Source organism: Carcharodon carcharias, chromosome 5 (assembly GCF_017639515.1).
Source record: "Carcharodon carcharias isolate sCarCar2 chromosome 5, sCarCar2.pri, whole genome shotgun sequence".
NCBI lineage: Eukaryota > Metazoa > Chordata > Chondrichthyes > Lamniformes > Lamnidae > Carcharodon > Carcharodon carcharias.
The window spans coordinates 45,403,202-45,416,594 of NC_054471.1; the positions used below are offsets into that span (position 1 = coordinate 45,403,202).

Genomic DNA, 13,393 nt, shown 5'->3' on the forward strand with positions numbered 1-13,393 from the left:
CAACAGAGAGGCTTGGCTGACCATTTTACAATTGTGGCAAAGAGAAGAAAAATAAACATGGTCATTAATAATTGCATTAAAACAGTAGATGAAAGAATTTCATACCAACATGCAAATACATTCAATACTAATATTTCTCAATTTCAAGCTCCTAGCCTATGTTATTTTGATTATAATATAAATGCACACTATTGCACTGAATGAATATGTCAATTTTTCCAGCCGCATTAAATCTGGCTTTTCTCCCCTGTTCTCTGGCCTTACAGGGCTATCAATTGACACAAGTTTAGGCTGCAGGAGACTTTTTAGAGGGACTCTATTCATTACTAAGAGGTGACTGGGAATGATAATATTTTTCCCTCCTCCCTGTGAAGATGCAAGGTCTTTATATTATCACCAGAGGATAGCTGAGATTGGGAACTCACCAATGTGTGGAAATCAAAACTGCATCCCACCACTCTGGCATTACGGCTGTGACAAGTCTCTGTGACATTCCTGCTGTGACATTGCTGCTGAAGCATTATTGCTGCTAAAGCATTGTTGCTGCGACATTGCTGAGGAGATATCATTGCTGTGACATTCCTGCAGAGATATCATTGCTTTGACAATGCTGCTGTGACATTATTGCTGAAACATTGCTGAGGTGATATTATTGCTGAAACATTGCTGCTGTGACATTGTTACTGAAACATTGCTTCGGTGATATTATTGCTGAAACATTGCTGCAGTGACATTGTTGCTGAAACATTGCTGAGGTGACATTATTGCTGAAACATTGCTGCAGTGACATTGTTACTGAAACATTGCTTTGGTGATATTATTGCTGAAACATTGCTGCAGTGATATTGTTGCTGAAACATTGCTTCGGTGATATTATTGCTGAAACATTGCTGCAGTGATATTGTTGCTGAAACATTGCTTTGGTGATATTATTGCTGAAATATTGCTGCAGTGACATTGTTGCTGAAACATTGCTGCGATTACATTGCTGTTGTGACATTATTGTTGTTACATTGTTGCTGTGACATTGCTGCTGTGACATTGTTGCTGAAACATTGCTTCGGTGATATTATTGCTGAAACATTGCTGCAGTTATATTGTTGCTGAAACATTGCTTTGGTGATATTATTGCTGAAACATTGCTGCAGTGACATTGTTGCTGAAACATTGCTTCGGTGATATTATTGCTGAAACATTGCTGCAGTGACATTGTTGCTGAAACATTGCTTTGGTGATATTATTGCTGAAACATTGCTGCAGTGACATTATTGCTGAAACATTGCTGCGATTACATTGCTGTTGTGACATTATTGCTGAAACATTGCTGCTGTGACTTTGCTGCTGTGACATTGTTGCTGAAACATTGCTGCTGTGACATTACTACTGTGACATTGTTGTTTCGACATTGCTGTGGTGACATTGCTGCGGTGAAATTGCTGAGGTGATACTGTTTCTGTGATATTGTTGCTGTGACATCGTTGCTGTGACATCGTTGCTGAAACATTGCTGAGATGACATTGCTGAGGTGACATTGTTGCTGTGACATTGTTGTTGCTGTGACATTGTTGCTGTGACATTGTTGTTGCTGTGACATTGCTGCTGTGTCATTGCCGAGGTGACATTGTTGCTGTGAAATTGCTGTGGTGACATTGTTGCTATGACACGGTTGCTGAGATATTGCTGCAGTGACATTGTTGCTCTGACTTTGCTGCAGTGACATTGTTGCTGAAACATTGTTGTGGTGACAATACTGCTGTGACATTTCTGCTGTGACATTGCTGAGGTGACATTGTTGCTGTGACATCGTTGCTGAAACATTGCTGAGATGACATTGCTGTGGTGACATTGTTGCTGTGACATTGTTGTTGCTCTGACATTGCTGCTGTGACATTGCTGTGGTGACATTGTTGCTGTCACATTGTTGTTGCTGTGACATTGCTGCTGTGACATTGCTGTGACATTGTTGCTGTGACATTGTTGTTGCTGTGACATTGCTGCTGTGTCATTGCCGAGGTGACATTGTTGCTGTGAAATTGCTGTGGTGACATTGTTGCTATGACATTGTTGCTGAGATATTGCTGCAGTGACATTGTTGCTCTGACTTTGCTGCAGTGACATTGTTGCTGAAACATTGTTGTGGTGACAATGCTGCTGTGACATTTTTGCTGTGACATTGCTGTGGTGACGTTGTTGCTGTGATATCGTTGCTGAAACATTGCTGAGATGACATTGCTGTGGTGACATTGTTGCTGTGACATTGTTGTTGCTCTGACATTGCTGCTGTGACATTGCTGAGGTGACGTTGTTGCTGAAACATTGTTGCTGTGACATTGTTGCTGTGCCTTTGCTGTAGTTACATTGTTGTTTTGACATTGCTGTGGTGACATTGCTGTGGTGACATTGTTGCTGTCACATTGTTGTTGCTCTGACATTGCTGCTGTGACATTGCTGTGGTGACATTGTTGCTGTCACATTGTTGTTGCTGTGACATTGCTGCTGTGTCATTGCCGAGGTGACATTGTTGCTGTGAAATTGCTGTGGTGACATTGTTGCTATGACATTGTTGCTGAGATATTGCTGCAGTGACATTGTTGCTCTGACTTTGCTGCAGTGACATTGCTGCCGAAACATTGTTGTGGTGACAATGCTGCTGTGACATTTTTGCCGTGACATTGCTGTGGTGACGTTGTTGCTGTGATATCGTTGCTGAAACATTGCTGAGATGACATTGCTGTGGTGACATTGTTGCTGTGACATTGTTGTTGCTCTGACATTGCTGCTGTGACATTGCTGAGGTGACTTTGTTGCTGAAACATTGTTGCTGTGACATTGTTGCTGTGCCTTTGCTGTAGTTACATTGTTGTTTTGACTTTGCTGTGGTGACATTGCTGTGGTGACATTGATGCTGTGACATTGTTGATTTAACACTGCTCTGATGACATTGTTGCTGTGACATTGCTGAGGTGACATTGTTGCTGTGACATTGATGCTGAAACATTGCTGAGATGACATTGCTGTTTTGACATTGTTGCTTTGACATTGCTGCTGTGACATTGCTGCTGTGACATGGGTTGCCGTGACATTGCTGCAGTGACATTGTTGCTGAAACATTGCTGCTGTGACGTTGTTGCTGTGCCTTTGCTGCTGCTACATTGTTGTTTTGGCATTGCTGTAGTGACATTGTTGCTGTGACATTGCTGAGGTGATATTGTTGCTGTGACTTTGCTACTGTGGCATTGTTGCTGTAACTTTGCTGGGGTGACATTGTTGCTGTGACATTGCTGAGGTGACATTGTTGCTGTGACTTTGCTGATGTAACATTGTTGCTGTAACTTTGCTGGGGTGACATTGTTATTCTGACTTTACTGTGGTGACATTGTTGCTGTGACTTTGCTGCTGTGACATTGTTACTGTGACATTGTTGCTCTGATGAGCTTGTTGCTGTGACTTTGCTGCCGTGACATTGCTAAGGTGACATTGCTGCGGTTACATTGATGAGGTGACATTGTTGTGGTGACATTGTTGCTGTGACATTGTTGCTGTGACATTGCTGTGGTGACATTGTTGCTGTGATATTGCTGCTGTGACATTACTGTGGTGACTTTGTTGCTGAAACTTTGCTGTGATGACATTGTTGCTTAAACATTGCAGTGGTGACATTGTTGCTGTGATATTGCTGCTGTGACATCACTGTGGTGACTTTGTTGCTGAAACATTGCTGTGATGACATTGTTGCTTAAACATTGCAGTGGTGACATTGCTGCTGTGACATTGTTGCTTTGACACTGCTCTGATGACATTGTTGCTGTGACATTGCTGAGGTGACATTGTTGCTGTGACATTGATGCTGAAACATTGCTGAGATGACATTGCTGTTTTGACATTGTTGCTTTGACATTGCTGTGGTGACATTGCTGCTGTGACATTGTTGCTGCAACATTGCTGCAGTGACATTGTTACTGAAACATTGCTTCGGTGATATCATTGCTGAAACATTGCTGCAGTGACATTGTTACTGAAACATTGCTTCGGTGATATTATTGCTGAAACATTGCTGCAGTGACATTGTTGCTGAAACATTGCTTCAGTGATATTATTGCTGAAACATTGCTGCAGTGATATTGTTGCTGAAACATTGCTTTGGTGATATTATTGCTGAAACATTGCTGCAGTGACATTGTTGCTGAAACATTGCTTCAGTGATATTATTGCTGAAACATTGCTGCAGTGATATTGTTGATGAAACATTGCTTTGGTGATATTATTGCTGAAACATTGCTGCAGTGACATTATTGCTGAAACATTGCTGCAATTACATTGCTGTTGTGACATTATTGCTGAAACATTGCTGCTGTGACTTTGCTGCTGTGACATTGTTGCTGAAACATTGCTGCTGTGACATTTCTACTGTGACATTGTTGTTTCGACATTGCTGTGGTGACATTGCTGCGGTGACATTGCTGAGGTGATACTGTTTCTGTGATATTGTTGCTGTGACATTGTTGCTGTGACATTGTTGCTGTGACATCGTTGCTGAAACATTGCTGAGATGACATTGCTGTGGTGACATTGTTGCTGTGACATTGTTGTTGCTGTGACATTGCTGAGGTGACATTGTTGTTGCTGTGACATTGCTGCTGTGTCATTGCCGAGGTGACATTGTTGCTGTGAAATTGCTGTGGTGACATTGTTGCTATGACACTGTTGCTGAGATATTGCTGCAGTGACATTGTTGCTCTGACTTTGCTGCAGTGACATTGTTGCTGAAACATTGTTGTGGTGACAATGCTGCTGTGACATTTCTGCTGTGACATTGCTGAGGTGACATTGTTGCTGTGACATCGTTGCTGAAACATTGCTGAGATGACATTGCTGTGGTGACATTGTTGCTGTGACATTGTTGTTGCTCTGACATTGCTGCTGTGACATTGCTGAGGTGACGTTGTTGCTGAAACATTGTTGCTGTGACATTGTTGCTGTGACATTGCTGCTGTGACATTGCTGAGGTGACATTGTTGCTGTGAAATCGCTGTGGTGACCTTGATGCTGTGACTTTGCTGCTGTGACATTGCTAAGGTGACATTGCTGTAGTTACATTGTTGCTGTGACATTGCTGTGGTGACAGTGTTGCCGTGACATTGCTGCTGTGACATGGCCGAGGTGATATTGTTGCTGTGAAATTGCTGTGGTGACATTGTTGCTCTGTGACATTGTTGCCGTGACATTGTTGCTGTGACATTGCTGTGGTGACATTGTTGCCCTGACATTGTTGCTGTGACATTGCTGTGGCGATACTGCTGAGGTGACATTGTTGCTGTAACATTGCTGCTGGAACATTGTGGTCTGCCATCATTCCATGGTACTCCTGCCCTGCCACCATTCAACGATTGTTGTGACATCACTGTGATATTGTTGTTATTTATTGCTTATCTGCTATTTAAATGTTCTGAGGTCAAATTTGTGCAATGTTGCCCCAGTCTCTTGTTACTTTGGTGAAAAATTGTCACAAACCTTGAAAAAATGCCATTTCTTGCTGTTGACCTTTCGAAGTTAGGATATCAGGTGAATCGCAATGGATATTCCTAGCATTTAGCAGTAGGGATCTGAAGTCACTTTTCACGAATTTACATTGATTCAAATGTATTTATCCTACCATTATATCTTATTTAAAGTTTATTTTCCAACATGCACATTCACTATGCTCTTTCATACTTAGTACTTAGTTAATTGATGCTGATACACACATCCAAACATGCACATTGCTAGAATATAGCTCACAAGAATCCACCAGAATGTAACATTTTGATCAGCACACAAGTCCACATTGCTGCTGAAAAGTATAATACACAAGTAATCATGTTTAAGAACATAATAAGCTTGTACATTGCTGCTCAGGAAATGTCCGTGATTATTACTTGTGTGTACGTAAGTTATTACTGATTATATATCAAACCTACACATTTTGCTACCCATGAATAAAATGCACTCATGCATATCTGAGACTGCACATGGCCATAAACACACAGAAGTATGTTCCCTACATTTCTACAAACTGAAGTGCCTTTCTTATAACAAACGTTAATGCATTTGTCATTGAGTATTTCAGCATAATCGTTCACAAACTAAGTCATTAATGTCAGGATGGAGGCTCAGATGAACTTGTTCTGTTACTAGATGAGGCAAAGTGCCATGTGAGCCTAACAGTGCTGTGATGTGGGAGCGTGCACAGTTTGCTGATCAGCAGGACACTTCCACTGAAGTGTAAGTACGTGGGCTCACAGCTCTCAAGTCTCAAGCCTTGTAGTGTGATTCATACATTTCAGGCGCTTGTGCCTGTTGTGCACAAATTTCTTGAACTGCCAATCCACAAATCTCTGAAAGTTGTGCTTACAAATTCATCACCACCTGGACTGAAAATGCTTGGTCTATTGTCTTCACCCTGTCTCCTGCCTTGCTTGTCACATTTGCATTCAAAGTTACTGGTATCCCTCACCACTGCTCAGGTCCTGAATTACAGCAGTGAATGTCATGGGGATCCATGGTGGCTTTGAGCAATTAATGACTGCGGTGTGGTCACTGAAAATATATTAGCACATCATTTTCTGTCACAATAGGTGTGAGGGTAATGGCACTCATGGTCCCCCGAGAGGGAATGCCGCAGAAACATCAAGCGATACACTGTTAAATGTGGAAATCCAAAAGTTGCTGTCCGTAATGTACCGCTCCACCATTAGCATCACAAAAACCACATCATGCTGTCTCAACATTGAAATGCATTGTGTGGCGTGAAGGTGCTGTGCTTGTGTGGTCGATACAAATTAAACGAATCATAAGAAAGTGAAGTTTTTTCCATTTTCTCCTAAGCACCCTTTTACCAATTTGAAAGATGTTAGAATTACCACCAAACATCCTGCATGGCATTGAAAAATTAACTATTACATGCTTGGAGTCCAATTCCTTTTGGTTTTATAAATGAAGTGAAATTTGAGATTAAAAAAATTGCGTTTCCTTTCTGTCTTTCTCTCTTTATCCAATCTTTTTACCCAGCTCTTTGGGCAGAATTCCCCCATCTGGGACCAAGCCCGGTGGTGGTGGAGAGTATGTCCCGCTGTGTTGGCTGATGGGAAACTACGCTATACCTACCGGCCCCGACGTGGTTAATTATGCATCTGTGGGTTTTGCGCCGTCTTCCGTTGTGGGATGGGCATCGTATTTAAAAGGCACCCGGGCATCCACAATGTCAGACCAAAAAACAGAGAGATGTCTGCAAGGTCATCCACCAGCCCAGCTCCAAACTTTAGTGACGCCTCCTTGCTCGCCCTCCTGGATCATGCCAGGGTGCGCAGGAATGTGCTGTACACACCTGACGGGAAGAGGAGGCCAAGCAGGGATACCAACGCTTCATGGGCTCAGGTGGCTGGTGCTGTCAGTGCCCAGGTGGAGGCAGAAGAGGTCAGCAACACAGTGCTGGAAGAGGATGAACGACCTTATTTGCTCCGCCAGGTAAGTCTCATCAGAAGGTCCCATAACCCACAAAGACTCCAGTGGGTCAGGGTCCAAGGCCCAGTGGCAATGGCATGTCCTGCCTCATACTGAAGCCCCACTTCTGTGCATCTACACTGGGGTACAGTGCCCACTGTGCCTCCCTCACCCTTCAGCAGACATGGAACACTGCATGGAGGGGTGGTGGGGGGCGGGGTGGAAGCAGAGGGAACCACCTTAGGTGCAGAGGGAACCAGCAACCTCTGCAAATCCACATGCCTGTCTGAGCCTTCCCCTTGCATGTTTTGCTCAGTGCTCCGGAGGGAACTGGTCCACAACCCTTCTGCCACTAAAGTGGGCCAACTTACGAGGGGAGGTGATAAATGAACCAATTTCTACTGCTCCAATCCATGCAACTTGCAATTTCTCTCAAACGTGTTCCCTTCTTTGAGCAGGAGAAGATTCATCACAATCGCAGAGAATGTGAGAAGACAGGGTGGCGGTGGGGTTTGGGGCGGGGCGGGGGGTGGCGGGGTTCGGGGCGGGGGGTGGGGGTGACAACCATTTCTCAGGTCTCTGACAGAATTGGAGGAGAGGGCATCTGAGCTCACAGGAGTGGAGGAGGGCAGAGTCATTAGTGATGGGGAGCTTGGCCTTGGGCATCCACCTAGTAAGGATTCATCTATTCAATGCAAACCTGAGGGTCAATGATGCCTCCATGTTGAAGGCAGCTGATGTTGTCACTTGCACTCTTCTATCTCACTTACAGGTGTCTGCAGGAAGAGACCATGACCTGAAGAGGAGGAGGAGGAGGAGGACTCCCCATCAGGCCTCAGCCCCAGCCCCAGCCCAGAGATATGCCAGGAGGGAGCAGAAGAGTGGGGTTCCACACCTGTAGAGGCATCGCAGCAGTCACTTACACCGTCCACCAGCTCAGGCACACACACCTAGGTGGGCATTAGTCCTGGTTTAGAAAGGGTCTCACAATCTGGTGGTCACCACACGAGCATGTGTCCACAGCAGGTGGAGGCAGCTTCAGACAAGCTCCTCGACACTCGGAGGACTGCTGGAGAAGAGGCATCTGTGAGGTCCGAGTCAGATGACCAGCCTCTGGAATCGGCCACCCAGCTCATGGTGGAGAGTCAGCGAGAGGCGGGGGAACATCACGCACAGCTGTTGGAAGCCCTCAACAGGATGACAGGTGACCCAACGACAGTGAAGGAACGGCGATATATTTCCAAGTCAGGATGGCGAATGACTTGGAGGGGAACTTCCAGGTGGTGGTGTTCCCATCTATCTGCTGCCCTTGTCCTTCTAGATGGTAGTGGTCGTGTGTTTGGAAGGTGCTGTGTAAGGAGCCTTGGTAAGTTCCTGCAGTGCATCTTGTAGATGGTACACACTGCTGCTACTGTGCGTCAGTGATGGAGAGAGTGAATGTTTGTGGAAGGAATGCCAATCAAACAGGCTGCTTTATCTTGGATGGTGTCCAGCTTCTTGAGGGGTGTTGGATCTGCACTCATCCAGGCAAGTGGGGAGTATTCCCCCACACTCCTGACTTGTGCCTTGTAGATGGTGGACAGGCTTTGGGGAGTCAGGTACCGACTGAAGGAGGAATTTCCAAAATACTGACAAATCATGCCAGTCATCCTGTTTGGAAAAAAAAAACTGACGATTTTACTGACTATCCAGTAGTTTGTGGGGTTTCACAGATTTCCTTGTTAAAAATTACCAAGTGATCAATTAATATGCAACTCTCAGGCTGAAATAAATATATAAGAAAAAGAATAAGGTGCATCTAGTTTATCTTCTCCCATTCTGTAATATTGCAATAATGGATTGTTGACTATGATTGCAATTAATCTCAATGGTGGAAAGTTTCTTGGAAACTATAGGTTCAACTGCACCTGTTCTCCCAAGCATGCTATGCTTACCTATCATGTCCCAAATTATTCATATATTCTATCCTAACAGTATTGTTTTCTGAAAGAAATCTATCTGATTTGCATTTGAATAAACCAATGCAGCCTGCTTCTACCGTCTCTCTAGGAAGCCTGTTCTATTTACTGAAATAGTGTTTCTGCAGATTAGTTTCAAACTTCGCCCACTTCTAGTGCAGGTTCCACTGTTCTGGATAAGGTGACACAGTTTGTTATGATTTACATTGTTTAGCCTTTATCAAGTCCTATAAAACAGCAATCATTTCACTTCTTGTCCTTCTATTTTCCAGGGAGAACGTGCCCAATTTGAATATTGCCAGAAATGGAGACATGTTGCCAAAGCTTTTCATTTTGCCCTCATCAGGGCAAATGTGAGAATGCCAAATTTCAAACAATCACAACAATTTATATTACAAGGAAAAAATGTTGCTGATTGGTTGGCATGTTGACTCTGATTGGTCACGGTGTTGCCACGGTGAAAGCAAGGAGAAAGCTTCCCCAAGCTCCCAGGTAATTCAAAAAAGACGCAAGGCTTGAACATATTCCTTTTGTTTGTAGAGAACAGGTTCCTGTGTTTGAATGTATGTCGCTTCTAGCAAGTAAAAATGAGCCACTCTATGAGCTTGACTGATAACCCCAAAGCTCAATATATTTAACCACTCATCAAAATACAATCACTCTGTCCTCTCAATCATTCTGCTTGCTTTCCTCTGTTTCTATTTTGTACAGAGGCAACCAACACTGTACTCAATATTCATAATGATTCGTAATCTCATTAATTTTGCTAAAGATTGAGCTTTTAGTACATCTTAAATGATTTACTTTACTCACTGTCACTGGGCATTGTCACAATAGCTTCAAGTTACTGTTGATCAAGACCCCGAGTTCTTCATTTTACAGACACATTATTTTTTATCCATTTGAGAAATAGTCTCTTCCTGGACGTTTTTGCCCCCATGTGAAGTATTTCTCTGCATTGAATTTCATGTGCCACCTATCTGCTCAATTTCCTCATAAATCCAAATTCCCCTATTCATTTTGGATATTTTTCTTCTTTTGAAAATAAAGGCTTGAAAGAAATTGGCATTTGTTGAAAGCTGTGAAAGTTGGAACCTGTTCATGTTCTAACAGTACTGCACTGGGAGGACATGCTTTACCCATTCCAAACAAGATCAACAGCTTTGGAGGGGGAATAAGGGTGGACTAAGCTATCACTTAAATGTAACTTGACATTTTCCTTCAGAAAGTTCAGAATTACAGTCAAATAGTGATGTAGCACTAACACAGAAGATTGTCTTTTGGTGATGCATCTATATAGCTTCTCCTTCATCACATGGGTCGAATCGGGCTTACCCTGCTTGGCAATGAAAGGCAGTCTCCCCTCTAGAGAGCAGTCTGTCCTGCTTGGAAGGAGCTGGCAGTAAGCGTAAGTACATGTGCTCATTAAGGGGATGTTCCAGCTCAGAAAATCTGCCAAGATAACACCACCCAGCAGAGTATGGATTCCCAATTGTGTTTCCTCTCAATCTTGAATGAGGCTGCATGCAAAGCATTCAACCGTACAGCTCTTTACACCTGGTAACAAATATAGCAACGCTCCCTTTTCCCATTCCTCTACCTTTCAAAGCTGTCGCCATTGCCCCGTTTACAAATAACCCACCTCGAGCCATTTATCCACTCTATCTCCAAGTTCCCTTTCCTCTCTAAGAGCTCTACTGCCTCATGCCCGTGTCTCCTGTCTGAATCCTTCATGAATACTTTCTACCCTAGTCATAGCACCATAGCCCTACTGGACAGAGTCATACATTTACAGAGTCGGTGACTGTGACTAAAGTAATTTATTCTTCCACAGTCTCTTTGACCTGTCTGCAGTGTATGGTATGGTTAACCATGCCATCCTCCTCTATCCCTTCTCCTTCTTTATTAAGGTCCATTTTACATACCTTGCATGGTTCTACTCCTGTCTGTCAGTACACCTTCAGCAATGGATTCAAATCCTGTCCACATGTGACCATTTCTGGAGCCCTTAAGGATTTATTATTATTCCCAGACTCCTCTCTTTCTTGTCTACATGCTGCCTTTCAGTAATATCCCAGGCTTTTTCTCTACATGTTTTTCCTTGATCACTTGACCACCTTTGCACTGTTAGACTGTCCATCTGACCTTGTAAATAAGTCAAAATTTCCTTCATAAGACTTCCTTCAGGAAGACTGTTGTAGGGTGGCCGAGTTGTACTATTGATGATAGAGTTGATCTGCAGACACTTCTTGGGTGGAGACATTAAGTTTATTTACAATATACTCAGCAACAACTACACATGTGCTTTCAACTCCAACTCTATCTCTACACTGACTGCTGAGGTAGCCAATGCTGCTCTCCTATTGGTTACTATAGATCATGTGATCTCTCCTTAACAAGTATTATTCTTAAAGGTACATTGCACACTAAACAAAACTATAATTACTACATTCCTCCCCCCTTTAACTTGGCTAACCAGATTATATTTACAAGTACATATTTTTCAAGACAACATAATATTTACACTGTGTAAGGAATTTCCAATACAGTCTTTCAGGTGGTTTCCTGGTACATGTGGGACATCGCAGCTCCACAACTTCAGATTCTTTGTCAGGAACCTCCTTTTCCAAAGTTGCCTGAACATCAGGTGCTTCGGTGGGCACTTGCAGTTCTGTATGCTCAACTCTTACAGGAACACCAGACATGTCAGTCCTGGGTTGAGTATCCTCAGGAGGAAACACAGACCTGGTCATGATCGCTGGTGGAACCGAATCTTGGTGATTTGTCTCTCTCTTCCTTAAGTGGCCCACATGTTTATGGATGATCTGGCCTTCCACTTCCTCACGTTAAGATAGAGGTCCAGTCACCACACTTATTTCACCCGGTAACCACTTTGGTCCTGCCCTGTATTTCTTCACATATACCGGCTCTCCGATGGTAAATTGCCTCTTACGACTAAACCAGTTGTGTCTAGTTTTCAGTCCTCCCTGGCTCCTTTTCACCTTCCCTTCTAAATTTGGCATTATTAAGATCAATCTCATCCTGAGATAGTGTTTCAACAATAACTCTGCAGGTGTGACACCTTGTTGTGTGATGGGTAGTCCTATAATGAAAAAGAAAGCGTGCTAGCTTGGTTGCCAAGGAATCACCAGTTAGCTTTATCATGCCTGCCTTGAAGGTTGGAACTGCCCTTTCAGCCAGTACATTTGAGGAAGGGTGGTACAGTGCAGTTTTCACATGTGATACTGTTGAGGCTGATAAACCATTGAAACTCAGCACTCGTGAATGCCGTGCCATTATTGGAAACGTCTACTTCTGGCAGCCCGTGAATAGCAAAACTCTGACTTAGTTTCTTTATCATAGCAGCTGACATTGGAGACTTCACCTCACATACATCCAAACATTTTGAATGGGCCTCGACAATGAGCAGAAACATTGACTACGTTGGATCTTTCCTGGAAACAATGTGTAACCGCACCCAGGGTCTACCTGACCACTTCCATGGGCATAATGGTGCTGTCGCTGGCAACTTTTGCAGTTGTTGACATTGCACACAATGCTTTACTAAACTCCCTATTTCACCATCCATCTCAGGCCATCATTAATAACTGCATGTTATGGTCTTCATTCGGGAAACTCCTGGATGGGCAATGTGAAGTTCGATTAAAAGTGGTTCCCTTCCCTTTGGAGGAACTATCACTCATATTCCCCACAGTAAGATGTCATCCCGACTGGTTATTTCATATCTTCCGCTGAAGTACGGTTTCATTTAATCAGATACAGGCCCCTGTGACCAACCATGTAACACTTGTTCTCGTACTTGAGATAGAACTGGATCCTGACTTGCCCAGCCTCTGATCTGTCCAGCACATACTGGTGAGGAATCTAAGAAATTTAGCAGTAAAACAAGTTCCTGTGGAACTGGGACGTGTTCATCATTTTTATGTAAAGTCAGA

At 43.5% G+C, this 13,393-nt stretch overlaps 1 protein-coding gene across 1 annotated transcript; it reads right to left on the minus strand.

Annotated features, from left to right (window-relative positions):
* Window positions 1–2,353: 2,353 nt before the first annotated feature.
* On the minus strand, window positions 2,354–3,349 carry LOC121277703 (involucrin-like). The gene has a single exon (XM_041187339.1). It carries the CDS (start codon window positions 3,347–3,349, stop codon window positions 2,354–2,356), a length of 996 nt encoding a protein of 331 aa, XP_041043273.1.
* Between the last annotated feature and the right edge of the window lie 10,044 nt (window positions 3,350–13,393).